The 14,891-nt window shown below is 38.2% G+C and overlaps 1 protein-coding gene across 1 annotated transcript in view; it reads left to right on the top strand.

The window, feature by feature from the left end:
- Positions 1-14,891, top strand: part of CWC27 (CWC27 spliceosome associated cyclophilin) — a 122,809-nt gene that overhangs the window by 4,743 nt on the left and 103,175 nt on the right. The window contains exons 5-10 of the mRNA XM_064438401.1: positions 303-401; positions 582-685; positions 1,745-1,814; positions 5,484-5,563; positions 8,831-8,864; positions 13,785-13,957. Coding sequence (XP_064294471.1) covers positions 303-401; positions 582-685; positions 1,745-1,814; positions 5,484-5,563; positions 8,831-8,864; positions 13,785-13,957 — 560 coding nt within the window. The remainder of the gene's footprint in view (positions 1-302; positions 402-581; positions 686-1,744; positions 1,815-5,483; positions 5,564-8,830; positions 8,865-13,784; positions 13,958-14,891) is intronic.

Consider the following 14,891-nt stretch of genomic DNA (forward strand, 5'->3'; position numbering starts at 1 on the left):
TTCACAGTGTCTTTTATTTTCCTGTTTCACAGCTCACAGGAAGAATTTGACAACTTCCCCTGCATATGCTCTCAAAATTGCAGGTTTAGTTACCTGTATTCCTTCAACTTTTGCTGCTAAATATAAACACCCAAACCTTTGTACGTTGTACTTGCTGTCTTTTAGAAGTCTTACATGCTTACAGTATTTCCTATATCATTTGTATTTTCAAAATTCTGTACCAAATAATTGCTGTGCAGTTTGCAGGATCATTAAAAAAATTATAGGCAAGGACTTTCAAACCTTTCTTATAAATTTGACAGGTTACAGGGGATACAATATATAACATGTTGCGCCTGGCTGAAGTAGAAGTTGACAAGGAAGAGAGACCTCTCAGTCCACACAGAATAAGAAGTTGTGAGGTATGTACTGGTTTTGGAAATTTTGAAATTTTGAAATTTGTTTGTCCATAGTGTTCAGAAAACTGTGTTCGTGTATGAAAACTGGGCATGTCTTTTTATATATTGTTTTGAAATATTCACTCATTTAATTATAACAAAATACTTACTAAATATGTTTCTAAAATACTACTTTTTTAACAGGTTTTGTTTAATCCTTTTGATGATATTGTTCCAAGACCAAACAGAAAGCTGAAAAAGGACAAACCAGAAGAAGAAACTAAAAAGTCCAAAGTAAAAGGCACAAAGTAAGTATATGCAACTTAAGTGGTAGTTAATTTTCTTTCACCTTTAATTTGCAGCTTGGTAATTTTCTATTCCTGCTTTTGAAACACAACGCTTTACCAAACTGCACAGAGGAATGTTCTCTAATCTTCGCAAAATCTGCTTCTCTGTGTCTGAAGAGATCATACAAACCTAGGTGCTGTGTCTGAAGTGGTTACTGTGCATCAGCTGAGCTGTAACTGTTTTAGGCATGGTAATAGTTTGTTGCAAGAGAGAGGTGAAAGGTAGCTTAAGCCTCTCCCAAGGGCAAGAATGTGCAATCATTCTTTTGTGACTGAGATGACAATGAAGTTAATACATACTAGTAACTAGGTCATAGCTCGGTTGTCTGAGATCTTTGAACTTATTTTATCAGCTACAACTTCTCTTCCACTAAAATACTTAGCAAAAAGCATGCGTTTTGACTTGGGAAACTTCAGTTCCTGTGAATAAAATTTGGTAGTCATAAACCTACAATGAAAAGTAATAGGAAATCTAAAGTGTGTGTATGGTGTCAGGTCTGTTGGACAGAAATAGAACATGTTGCAACTGACTGGTTACAACATAGTGTAAACAATTAATTTAAAAAAATCATTCTTTTAATTACATTCTGTGAACACGTGTCCATTTGATGCCTTTCTCAGCAATCGTACCTTGAAAATTTTGTGTTTGGTACTTGAATGTTGCTCTGTTGGGAAAAAAATGTGGAAAAAAATGCAACTGCTCTGTTTTCACAGCTGTCAACATTTAAGAGTCTGTGAAAGTTAGTCAAGGCAGAATTTCTTAAATTTTGTCTTACTGTTCTCTAACTGATGCTTAGCTATCTTGATTCTTTTGTTCAGGAATAGAATAGAACATGCAATAAACCTTGACTATTTAGAGAAGCAAAACAACATGTTTTTGTTTGGAATTGGTACATTTAGCAGGGCAAAAAAGTTTTTTTTTTAATCACATGCAATATGAAAATAATATGTTTAAAGTTATGGATTGTTAGTAAGACAGTATTTAAAGTTTTACTAGAAAATGTGTTTTCTCTCTTAAAGAAATTTTAACCTGCTTTCCTTTGGGGAAGAAGCTGAAGAAGAAGAGGAGGAAGTCAATAGAGTTAGTCAGGTACTGTATCAAATATTCCCCATTTTTCTTTTCAACTTAAAACTACCTTTTTTGCATGTTTGTGAAAAGCTTTGAAGTTCTGCATCTTGTTCCTATGTTTGAGTTTTGAACAATAATACTAGAAATTACTTCAATTTTTATGATTCTGCTATTGTAACATGTTGAAAAAACAGAGGGTTTTACTTTTTCTAACTTTGAAGGTGCCTTCAGTTACTGTGTGATATTTTTACACCTCCATAAACATAAGGTTTCATACTTTGTAGTGTAGATTGATGTCTGCTGTTTAAAATTCCTTGAGTTGATAGGTACTTTATTCTTCTTCACCTCCTTAATTATGAGAGTGTGGTTTGATGGTAAAATACTTGAGGTTTGAAATAGATCAACTTGTTCGTTGCCAGTGCATTGTTAGCCCCATTTTCTTAGGTATATGCATGCTGTGTGTGAAATGAAGTGGGGTTATTGTGGAGAAAATAGTGCATTATCATAATTAAGTGTTGCACTGTTGTGAATTGTCCACATTCACAGACCTAGGGTTGCATAGGTAGTCTTTGATCTAACATCTACTTGTCTGACTTTGCCACTTAAATAAGGTTAATCTAAAAATTTCTTAAACAAGTTGTCATTCTCATTTCTACTGCTGACCAAATTACTTCTTTAGATCCCTAGGCTTTCTTAATATTTGTAAGGTTCAGGTACCTGCCTGCTTCAGTTAGTGATCAGACTACATGGTGCTGAGTCCTGTACCACGTAAGTGAAAAAGTGGTCCTCAGGATTTAGTTAAAATACAAGACAACAGTCAATAATGATGGAGCATATTACAGTTAGGTGACATCAGTCAGGTTGATAGTAGAGGTTTATTACAGCAGTAGTTTTAACTACTCTTCTTTCTTGTTTCAACTTAGTAGTCAGACTAACTACACTTGTTTACCTTAACATGCTCATCTGTAGTTCTGCTCTTGGTATATGTCTAGTTTTGAATATTGCATTTAACTTGGTTGCTTTGACGTTCTTCCCTTTCATGCCAAATATTTGCTTCTCAGTTTAAAATTATTTAAGTAGAACAGCTCTTTCATGACACGTCCAGTTTCAGTGTTGTCATGCTGTCTTCAACTCAGTCTTAAAATCTCATCCTCATATTGGTCCTGACTAAATTCTAGACTACCTGTAGGTGGGAAAATAACCAGATCAACTGTTTATGAAGAATTTCTGTTCATTCTTTACAACAGAATAAAACCTTTTTTCCAAACCTTGTTGCTTGTTTCTGATAGGTCTAGATCAGTATCTCTATAGTTCTTGATCTTCATAAAAGTGAAATATGTGAACTTCAGCACCAACTTTCATTCTCTCTTCAGATAAGAAAAATTGAAGGTCAAAGTTAATAATGGGGTTCTTTGACATTTACAAATTCAGAATCCTTCTGTGAACCTTTTTGGTTGCTAGATGCAGTAAGTCTTGCATGTTTCACTGCAAGAGGGATATACTTTTAAGGACTGAGGTTGAGAGGAAAGTCTGCAAGTAACTGAGGAATCCTCTAACAGATCTGGGGAAAGGGAACATCTATTAATTTTTAGTGCAGTAGGGCTGAGGCTAAAATGATCTAAAGAGTAAATGAAAACACCATGTATCAGGATTAAATTTTAACTGTATGTAGTGATTTCATGTTTACATGTGAAAAATAAGAATTCTTGTCTTAGTCACATCATATTAACCAAGTAAGTACTGAATTTAAGTAAGCCTCCCTATTCTCCATCTTCCCCATTATGAACAAGTTTCTACTCTGGACTTGTTCAGCCTGCACTACACTTAGTCTAAGTGAGGGAATATATTTTGCCTTTGCTGCAATGCATCACCAGGTTCTTGTTCCTCAGATGGAACAAAGAAGGGCAAGAAGGATAACTGGGGATACGGATCATGGTAACTTTAAAATTAAAGAAAGGGAGAGAGGGGGAGAAAGATTATGATGATTATTCCCTATTTCTTAAAATCTGAACATTGAGACACAAAGATAAATGAGCAAATAAATATACAAAGGAAAAGTATTTTTCCCTCTTGGAATTTAAGTTGTGAACATTTGTGCCACAGAACACGATTAAAGTGAGAAGTATAAATACTTTCAAAAAGATCAAACAAGGGATTAGGGCCATTGGTGTCTTTGAAATGTTATGGGTTGATTTGTCTTCTGTATCAGGAGAGTCTCTAAATGGTTATATTATAGAGAGTATGAATCTTAGAAAGAAAATTTGTGTACCCAGGAGGGTTATAGAAGGCACAGATCACAGGATTAGGGATTTTTGGGTCAAGGAGTGCCAAGAGCAGAATGGCTGCATGAGAGATGGTGAGCGAGGAGGCAAGAGTGATTCCAGCACAGCCAGTGTGCTTACCAACAGAGGCATAATCTCACAGTGTCTGGATATAGTGGGCAGAGTTGGATGCTAGTAACAGGTCCATCAACAGTCCTGGACATGGCAAGCGATAACCAAGACCAAGGTCCCCATCCAGAAAGTCCAGTCAGGAGCAGCAAGAGGTGGGATGGGAGACAGGGCTGGAGACAAGTCTACAATGTGGGTCCCACAGGCCCCCAGAAGATGGGGTTAGACACAGGTTCACCTCTGATATAGCTCAGGTGGTGAGTGGTTTCTTATGCCTGAGCTGAAATGGTGCTCATGGGCAGAGGAATCCAGGTAAAACTCCTCAAGGCCACTAAGGCTATTAGTGCATTTTGGGACCTGACACTGAGGCCTCCACTTGTTGCTGATTAGTGTTTAAACTGAAGCTTTCAGTGTCCAAACTGCGCATTTAATTGTCTATACTTGTTTGGAGCAGTTTACAAAGATGATAAGCACTTGTCTTACGTTTCATTTAGCTCCTGAACACACACACAAATTACTTGTTGAAGGAAGTAATTTTTCATGTTGCTGAATGCGTTAGTCTTTTTTCCCTCATAATAAAAAAAATTGGAGTTGTGCTTAAATGAGTAAGATTTTATTATCCACACAACTACTGTCTTCCTGAAAGGATTATAAAATGCAGTTGTAATGGAGACATTCAGGTCACAATATAGACTGTTCCTGTAACAGAGATTTTCAGTCTGAAATTTAAATGTACTTTTTGGATTAGGATGAGGAACGCTTTCTTACTGCAGTCTTTCCACAGTAAGATCTTCTGTGTTCTTAGATTATTTGACTGCTTGCTTCAGTAGATGATTCCTACGTGATGTATTACATGTAAATTTCCTTTTTTTCCTAGGGGTCTAATTAGTGTCTACCAATTGATAAGTTCTGCTTTGTAGATGGTAGTTCTCTGAGTTGTCGTATGCCATTACTGGGAAGTCAAGTCCTTACATCTTCATTGACTCACATATGTATGCACTAGACCATTTATCTTTATGATGTGTAATGACTGTGATGATTAAACAATCTCTTTTTAAATTTTTTTTTCTAAAATTAAGTGCATTGCTATTGCAAAAATACTTTATAAATCCATGGAGTCAGTTTGATGCTTCTTTTTCTGGAATTCCTTCTCTGATCTTGTGCTATTAAAAGTGATTACGCTTACTGGTTAGGCTAAAGCTGACAAGAAACAAGTTGTCTTTTTCTTACTGATATCCTTTTTCAACATCTATTTTCTCAAACACTGAAATTTATAATACTTTTTTTTTTTTTTTAACAGACCATGAAGGGAAAAAGTAAAAGTAGTCATGATCTACTGAAGGATGATCCACATCTAAGCTCAGTTCCTGCTGTCAAAAGGTTAATATGTGATTTCCAATTTCCGGAACACATTTACTTTCAGGATGGTAGACCTGATTAGCATAATGTATACTTATTATCTGGTACTCTAAGAAATTAAGAACGGCAATGCCAGATCGGACCAACTGTTCCTCTAACCCGCTATGCTGTCACCAACATTAGCCATCAGTGGATGCCTAACAAAGAATAAAAGCAGCACAAGCATAATACCTGAGTAGTATCCCAGCCTCCATCTACTTTCAGCTGAGGGGACTGTCAGGATTTGGTGTGGTTCATCTATTTAGTACCCCTTAATAGAACTCTCATCAAAGTACTTTATTCAGGCTCTTGTAATATCATTTACATTCACACCTTCTGGTCTGCTGGGGGTAGAATTACTTCTCCTTTTTATTCTGAACCTGGCTGCTACTGATATCATTTGATAAATTCTAACTCTTATGCTGGAAGAGACAGTGAGCAGTCAGTGCCTTTATACATCTCTTTACCACAAGCACTTCTTAGGCCATCTCTTTTGTAGCCTAAATTCTTAAAGCCTGCTCAACTTTTTCTACACCCAGAAGGTGGTCTGTACCTGTGGTTATTCTTGTTGCTCTTCCCAGCCCTGGTTTTATTCTAAAATATCTTTATTTTTTATCAAATCTAAACAACATATTAAGAATGAGGTGGATCATAAATCTGCATGCTTGCATAATGGTGGTCTCTGTTCTCTATTCTTTTTAATACTTCTTAACTTCTGATTTACTTTTTCAACCACTGTGAATATTGAGATGAGACAATTCCATGAAAATATATCAGCTCTAAGAATTTGCTTATCATAGAATGGTTTGAGTTGGAAGGGAGCTTTAAAGGTCATCTACTCCAACTCCCCTGCAATGAGCAGAGACATCTTCAACTAGATGAGGTTGCTTAGAGCCCCATCCAACCTAACCTTGAATGTTTCCAGGGATGGGGTATCTACCACCCCTCTGGGCAACCTGTTCCAGTGTTTCACCCTCATCACCATAAAAAACCTTCCTTTTATCTAGTCTGAATCTACCCTCTTTTAGTTTAAAACCATTACTTCTTGTCCTGTTGCTACAGGACATGCTAAAAAGTCTTTTCCCATCTTTCTTATAAGCCCCCTTTAAATATTGAAAGGCTGTAATAAAGTCTCCCTAGAGCCTTTTCTTCTACAGGCTGAACAACCCCAACTCTCTCAACCTGTCCTCACAGGAGAGGGGCTCCAGCCCTCAGGATCATTTTTGTGCCCTCCTCTGGACCCGCTCCAACAGGTCCATGTCTTTCCTGTGCTGAGGGCTCCAGAGCTGGATGCAGCACTGCAGGTGGGCTCTCACAAGTGGAGTAGAGGGACAGAATCACTTCCCTCAATATGCTGGCCACGCTGCTTTTGATGCAGTCCAGGAGACAGTTGCATTTCTGGCCTGTGAGTGCACATTGTTGACTCATGTCCAGCTTTTCATCCACCAGTACCCCCATGTCCTTCTCTGCAAGACTGTTCTCAATCCCTTCATCCCCCAGCTGGTATTGATCCCAGTGGTTGCCCCGACGCAGGTGCAGGACCTTGCACGTAGCCATGTTGAACCTCCCCTGAGGTTCTCACAGGCCCACCTCTCCAGCTTGTTCAGGCCCCTCTGGATGGCATTCCATCCCTCAGGTGTGCCTATTGCACCACTCAGCTTGGTGTCATTTGCAAACTTGCTGAGGGTGCACTCAATCCCACTGTCTGTCATTGATGAAGATATTAAATAATACTGGTCCTAATACCAACCCCCAAGGGACACATCATGATCATGAATGCTTGTTCTGTATGTGGCGTTCCTTTTCCTCATATGTGTAGTTTACTTTTTATCTACTTCAGATTTCATCTGTCATCTTATTGTCTCATCATTCAGGTCCTTCTGCAATTTTTCAGTCTGCTCTTCGCTTTACTGTCCTGAGTAAATCAGTATTGTCAAAAAACTTAGTGACCTGGCTGTTTGCCTGCTTTGTTACTGAGTTTGCTGAACAGCTCAAGCCCCAACACAGACTACTGTGGATATACACTAGTGATCTTCATCCATTGCAAGAAGTAATTGTTTGCTTCTAACTTTATTTTCCTGTCTTTTAACCCTCTATTTATTCATGCATGGACATTCCCATCACCACAGGACTGCTTAGTTTCCTTAAAAACCTTTGGTTAGAGATTCTGTGTAAGTCTGAATACATCAGAGAAGTCATCCGCAACTGTGTGTAGCCCCTTCAAAACACTCCCAAAAGTTGGTAGGGCAATTCCCTTTATAGCCATGTCACAAATTCCAAGTGGGTCCTTTTACCTCTTATGTGGCTTCTGCTTGTTTAGGACTGTCATCAGAATTAGACACCCGGGTGCATTCTAAATTTATTCTTCAACATTTAGCAATGTGGGTGTGGGTTTTTGTGGTTTTTGGTTTTGTTGGTTTTCTTGTTTGTTTGTTTTTTTAATTATAATCTTCTTCTGAGAAATACTTCCACAAAGTTTTCTGGATTTTTTTTTTTAATTAAATTAATGTAATTGATTCCAACAAATTTACGGTTTCTTTGATGACCATGATTACTTATTGATGGCTTAGAGCACACCTCAAAGCCTTGACCTGGGAGATTCCTTTAACGTTCCTTGCTTTGTTTCTTTAACATAACTTGTTTTTCAAATTGTGGGATGGAAAAATCTTCAAGGGTCTTTATTATTAGTTTGTGACAATTCACAGTGGATATGTTAGCCGTAGTATATTCAAATAAAGTCCTTTGTTAATACACTAAACCGTAGCTATTTAACAAAAGAAAATTTTGATGTTAAGCTTAATTATCAGTATAGTGCATGTTGAACATGCCTACATAAAGAAGGTTTTTCAAAATATAGACTATTTCCAATAAAATGCTAGAAACTGTTTGATATATGAGATGAAAAATGTCCATCTTGAGTGAGTTTTGTTGTTTTTTTTCTTTTTAACTGTATATGTTAGTGTTTTGTCTGGACAGCTCAAGGTATGGTTAGAATTTATCCATTGTATGAAAGTTTGTGGTTTTTTCCTGCTTTTAAACATTTCTAATTATAAAGGACTGTGACAGTCAAATGATAGACAATACTGTTAATTGATACTTTTAAGATGAATTTGAAGATTATATAAATGACTAGGTTGATTAAGATTTCAAGTAGCTAAACAAATTTATTTAAGAACTGAGTTTATTTAAACAGTATTTTATATCTCCTCTGGTACTTTGAAGTAGTTATGGTTATTTTTCTTCTTTCAGTGAAGCGGCAAGTGAAGAAAGAGATTCAAGTGAAGTAAGTAGCTTTTTTCTTTTTTTTTTTACACATAGGTATTTGGTTTTTTACTGTACGTGGATTAGATTTTCATAGAGGAACAAATGCTGCTTCAGAGGTTTTTGAAAACTAGCACAGGTCAGATTTCTGGCAAAAGGCTGGAGGCCGTTTCAGAGCTCTAATGTTTTGGCCATTGTGAACTTTCACAGCAGGGTAGAGTTACTACTGCATACTACCTACTGCGTTTTATAAAAACTGCTTACTGGTTATTTTGTCCATAGATTAGGTGTACGGGAGGTTATGTACTGCAGAGTGACAAATTATTAATAAAAGCCCTGAAATTACTTCTAAAGAAGAAGGTTAAAATTAAGTTTGTCATGAATAATGATACAACTCCACTGTCTGAGGGGAAATCTGTGCATGAGTGAGTCCTGTTGGAAAGACTTCTTCAAGGAAATGAAATTTCACTGAATATTTATCACTTAAATTGTATTGATGAAGACTGTCACCCCTGAAAGACAGGAAATCTGAATAATCAAGCAGTAACGTCCAACCAAATATGGAGGCTATTTTAATTACAAGGAGATTGTCATAGATGGTGCAGAGTAAGGTTGCTGGCTGAAGTATGTTTTGCCTCCAGCCATACATCGTGGAGCTACTACCCCTTTGAGTTACTGTTGACACAAGGATGTATTATTTGACTAGGAATGTCTCTCATTCCCCAGACTGAATCCTGAAAAGTACTGTTTTCCATATCTATCCAGCATGCACAGGTACTGCAATATTAGTTGATGCACTGTGGAAGTGTAGTGAAGACACAACCTATCCCATTCTTGTGCCTAAAAAAGAGGAGCACAGTCTGCTTCCACCCTGTTTCCTGTTGTTTTTTCCATGGCGCATAGTATGAGTTCAGGTTCTTGGACTCTTCTCCTTTGTAATTCCTGTTGTGCAGGAGCATTTAAGTATTAGAAGGGTTCTGAGAATGGTATTTAATTAATAATTCTTCAGATGATCAAATAGCCCTTTTAATGAACTGGATTCAGGGAACATAGAACAGGGACACATTAGGTATATTTATTTAAATTTTAATATCTCAGCCTAATTAATCTGAATGCTGTTATAATAGTGTCATGAAGTAGGAAATACAAAGGCCTTTTTTTTTAACCCCTCCAGATGCTCTCCTTAGATTTCATTTCATTGAAATATCTTAGCTAGAATCTAGCATTTTGGGCAGTTACCTGAGCCTTGTAAAGTGGTACCAGTATTTTATCGTCTTTCTTGGATTTATTTCAGTTAACACACACTGGATCACTCTTGCATTTACATGGCTGCAAAAAGTTCATAGTTCTATAGCCATCCTACAACCAAATAATTCTTCCAGATCTCTCTATCCCCTAAAATAAGTCCCTAGTGTATAAGAGAAGCTCTTGTTATTACTCCCTAAGCACCTGACCTAGCTATTCATGCTATTAAATATCATCCTGGGTCTCTTACTTTAGTTCTCAAGGTCATACTTTTCACACTTTGGAAGTCAGATCCTCTTTATTAACAGTACCTCATCACTACTTGTTAAACCTCTTTCTGTGCCTACGTCATTAATGAAAACATGAAATGTGTTCACATGACTGAAATTTTTCTTCCCACCAGTGACATTCCTCTGTTTCCCCATTCTGCACAGCTCGTTTTCCTCTCCCTGTTTGTGAGCTGGTTAATGAACAGTAAGTTTCATGTAGTGCTATGGCTAGATAAAGCTTGATATTCACTCCCTAATTCAATAATCTTCTCAAATGGCTGAATCATGTTACATACAGTAGCCATTAGTTATTCTGACACAAAATCTCTCGTAACATTTTTATTTCCAGAGCGAAGAGAAGAATAGGGCAACTCCACCCAGCTAACAGCAGCAGCAAAAACTAGTACAGCTTCCAGGAAGGCAGTTTTGCATTTCTGTGTCACTAGGAACAGCATCATCCAACTGAACAGCCACTTCCCTCCTGAGCCATCACGTAGCCCCCTCTGGGCGGAAATGTATTAAATCTATTAGCTGGTAATGAGACTTCAGAAAAATAAGTGCCTAAAAGATACATGATCAGATGGAGTTAATGAGATGGAAGAGGGACTGAAGGAAGAGACAGGGCATGAGAAAAGACTATAGAGTTGCAGGGGGGGAAGGGGTTGAGGAGGAAGATTATACCCTATTCTGTTGGGTGTTTTTCTAGAAGAAAATGGTGAAATCCTGTGCAGAATGAGGGGAATGGAAGGTTCAGGAAGTAGGGGATTCAGCTGAGTTGGGCAAGTTGAACCATTTTCTTTCCCGTTTTAAAAGACCATCTGTGGAATCCCCCTCCTGTTACTGAAATTTTTAGCATACTACTTAGCAATTGCAATTTGTCCAGAGTTGTCCATTTTTATTCTAGAAATTCTGCTATCCAACTCTTCGTGTTTCAGTGAAATGCTCTTACCTAAGCCCTGGCCAAACCTCCACCAGGGGTCTGTCTTTAGCTTTGACGTTAAACACCTTGAACACAGCCCAGTCACATTCCTTTTCTGGATTCTGGCCCCTGCTATTGAGGTCTGTTGTCATCCCATCTTCCTGATAATTTATCAAGTAACCAAATCCTTCAGCAAGTATCATTATCTCCTCTGTCAAGCAATAACTTTCTGGGAAATTAAGTGAAATGCTGATCTTGTTCCACTTTTCTCTTCCCCCTATTTAAAAAGAACAGACAAAACCCCCACAACAACCTTTCAGTTATTTCATTGACAAAATATTCAGCTATTTTAGTGTGCTGAATATTCACAGATTTCATTTTTCATTCCTGACTGGTCTTCACTTGTCTAAATCTAAAATCCAAGTGTGGTAGTCTGAAGATTCCTAACCTGTGACTCAAATACAACATCTGAAATCCAGCTCTTGATTTTCTGTTCTATTCCCAAAATTGTGCCTCTTGCTGCTCCTGTTATTTTTGCCCCTCTTTCCCTCCATGTTTGTGGTACTCTTCCTCCTACCTGTCAGTCACACCCAGGGCACGTACATTGTCTTTAGAGTGTTCCTCTCCCAAATGCTGACATCCTAGCAGCCTCCTGGATACAGTACAGTCCTCTGGAATACCATTTCTAAGTCTGTCCTTTCTCTCTGTGTGGTTAAAGTAACAATCATGTAGCATCTTATACTTTTTTCTTTAGCTAATTAGCATCACTCCAAAATAAATATAAAAAGATATGCCATGTAGTCTTTGAGCTGGCATTCTTCCATTAAGATTCATGCAGGCTTTCTTCTCCAAGGAAGGAAGTAGTCAGGCTTACATCCCCTTGGTCTAATCAGGCTGTTTCTTCATTACTGAGAGGAATGACTTATTTCTCCTTCCACATGTCTTTGAACCAAGGTGGCTTATTCCCTTTTGCCTTCCTCTGCTAGGTCTGGAAGCATAGTACTCTATAGCAAGTTGGGATGATCAGTTCCACAGGTCTTCATGGCCTCTTTTGATCAATGTGGTATTTGTAAATTCCCTCATGGAGACTGATCGCAGAATCACAGGTTGGAAGGGACCTCAGGGATCACCTAGTCCAACCTTTCTAGGAAGAGCAGAGTCTAAACAAGATGGCCCAGCACCCTGTCCAGACAACTCTTGAAGGTGTCCAACATGGCCAAGTCAACCACTTCCCTGGGGAGATTATTCCAATGGTGACTGTCCTCACTGTGAAAGATTTCCCTCTTGTGTCCAATCGGAATCTCCCGAAGACACAAGTTGCTCTATTCCCCCTTGTCCTCTCCATGTGACTCCATGTAAAAAGGGAGTCTCCATCTTCTTTGTAGCTGCCCCTTAAGTACTGGTACATGGTGACGAGATCCCCTCTGAGCCTCCTTTTCTCAAGGCTGAACAAACCCAGTTCTCCCAGCCTATCCTCGTATGGCAGGCTTTCCAGTCCTTTGGTCATCTTGGTGGTCCTTCTCCGGACCCCTTCCAGCCTATCCACATCCTTTTTGTATAGCGGGGACCAGAACTGTACACAGTAGTCCAGGTGTGGCCTGACCAGCGCTGAGTAGAGTGGGGTAATGACTTCTTTCTCTCTGCTGGTGATGCCCTTTTTGATGCAACCCAGCATCCTGTTGGCCTTCTTGGCCGCAGCAGCACACTGTTCACTCCTGTTGAGCTTTCTGTCCACCAGGACCCCCAGGTCCCTTTCCACAGAGCTGCTCTCCAGCCAGGTGCATCCTAGTCTGTGAGACACTCCCGCGTTATGTTTTCCCAGGTGCAAGACCTTACACTTGTCCTTGTTGAACTTCATAAGGTTCTTGCTGGCCCACTCTTCCAGCCTATCCAGATCTCCCTGCAGAGCAGCTCTCCCTTCTGGAGTGTCTACTTCCCCACTCAACTTGGTGTCATCACCAAACTTCATCAGGCTACACCTGATGCCGTTATCCAGATCACTTATAAATATGTTGAATAACATTGGGCCCAATGGGCAAACCTCTTCCATCCCATCATGACTGTAGTATCGACCTGTGGCAGGAAGTTCTTAAGTTTTGTTTTTCTTTTACTGGAAAAAGGAGGAAATCTTTAATGTATTGCCTTGATCAACTTTTGGATTCATGAACAATGACCAGACTAATACCTCATTGCTATGAGGCCTTCTGCAGACCCATAAGGGTTTACAGTCTAGAACAGACTGTTTTCGATTTTTAAGTTATAAAAAAGTATGTAGATTTAAAAATATTTAATTATCATATTCCAATTAATTGTTCCCTCTGAAACAAATAAGGAGATATTTATTTGAAAAGTTTGCTTTGAAATGAAGTGGTGGGGTGTGGGTTTGTTTTTTGTTTTTTTTGCAAGGGATTATCTTTGTAAGATATGGTATGGAATCCTTTACATATTCAACATTCTGTAGTTGCAACTTCTTTTAGCTTTTTTTTTTAATAATTTTAAATCAATAAAGGAGGGAGAACATGATGAAGATGTTGATAGTGTAGAAGGTGAAGCTGCTAGCGATGAGAGATTCCAAATAAAAGAGCGTATTGCCAAGAAGTTGAAAGCTGATACAAGTGAAAATGCCAAACATCAACTTCACGAGGAAGAAGCTAAGACAGAAAAGAGAACAACTAGTCGCAGGTAAGTATCATGCTTTTTTTTTTTTTTCTTTTTCCCCTCCTTCTCCCTTCAACTTTTTTACAGTTAGATTTTTCTGCTCAATTCCAATATTGCAGTTACTACACTGATAGGTTAGCATTATGTTAAAATTATTCCCTCCTGCCCACCTCTAGCTGTGGAAAATGAAATTGCCTGTTGCTTTCTCATTTCTTAGTTTCATTCCACAGTTTGAGCCAAATAGTTAAGTTACATATTGTATCACTGAGCACTTAATGATACTTTGTCGGGAGTTTTAGTTTTTTGCTGTGAGTTACAAATGAAGAATATTTATATGTATTTATTGTGCTTTATTTTGTACACAGTTGTGATTGAGTTCTGTAGCTTCTTTATCTGTGATATACATGGTAGCCATCCACCACTAAGACTTTACAGAAGGGCTTCGTAGTCATCCATTAAAGTCTGGTTTAACATGATAGTCATTCTTTAGAGTGTACCAGTTTTTCAGCACTGCAATTGATACATCAGTTTTTAAATACCATCTAGGTCTGTTCTTAGAGCGTTGAAATACGTCTGTGTTTAGTAGTATTCTAATTATTAAACTAGCTCTATACAAATTTTTATGTTTCTGTAGCAGTATTCAGCTCTTTACAAACATAAAAGCGTGGGTTGCAGTCATCTAATATAGCTGTGCCATCCTTTGTGAACATCCGTATTGATTAGCATTCAATTTTCGGTGAGTTGGTTTTCTTGAAACCTTGTGTTTTGGCAGTCTTTCTTCAAGAGCTGGTTTGGGAATTTCTGCCTAATAATGTTTATATTGCATAAAAACATTTGTCATGTATGCAAGTGATGTTTAGTGTACCTGATGGCAAGCTCACTAGGAATTATTGTTCAGTATTTCAATAAGCATGGGCTCTAGAAGTTACTGAACAGTTAAGTCTTTGCAGTTAGTTCA

Source organism: Phalacrocorax carbo, chromosome Z (genome assembly GCF_963921805.1).
Source record: "Phalacrocorax carbo chromosome Z, bPhaCar2.1, whole genome shotgun sequence".
Classification (NCBI taxonomy): domain Eukaryota; kingdom Metazoa; phylum Chordata; class Aves; order Suliformes; family Phalacrocoracidae; genus Phalacrocorax; species Phalacrocorax carbo.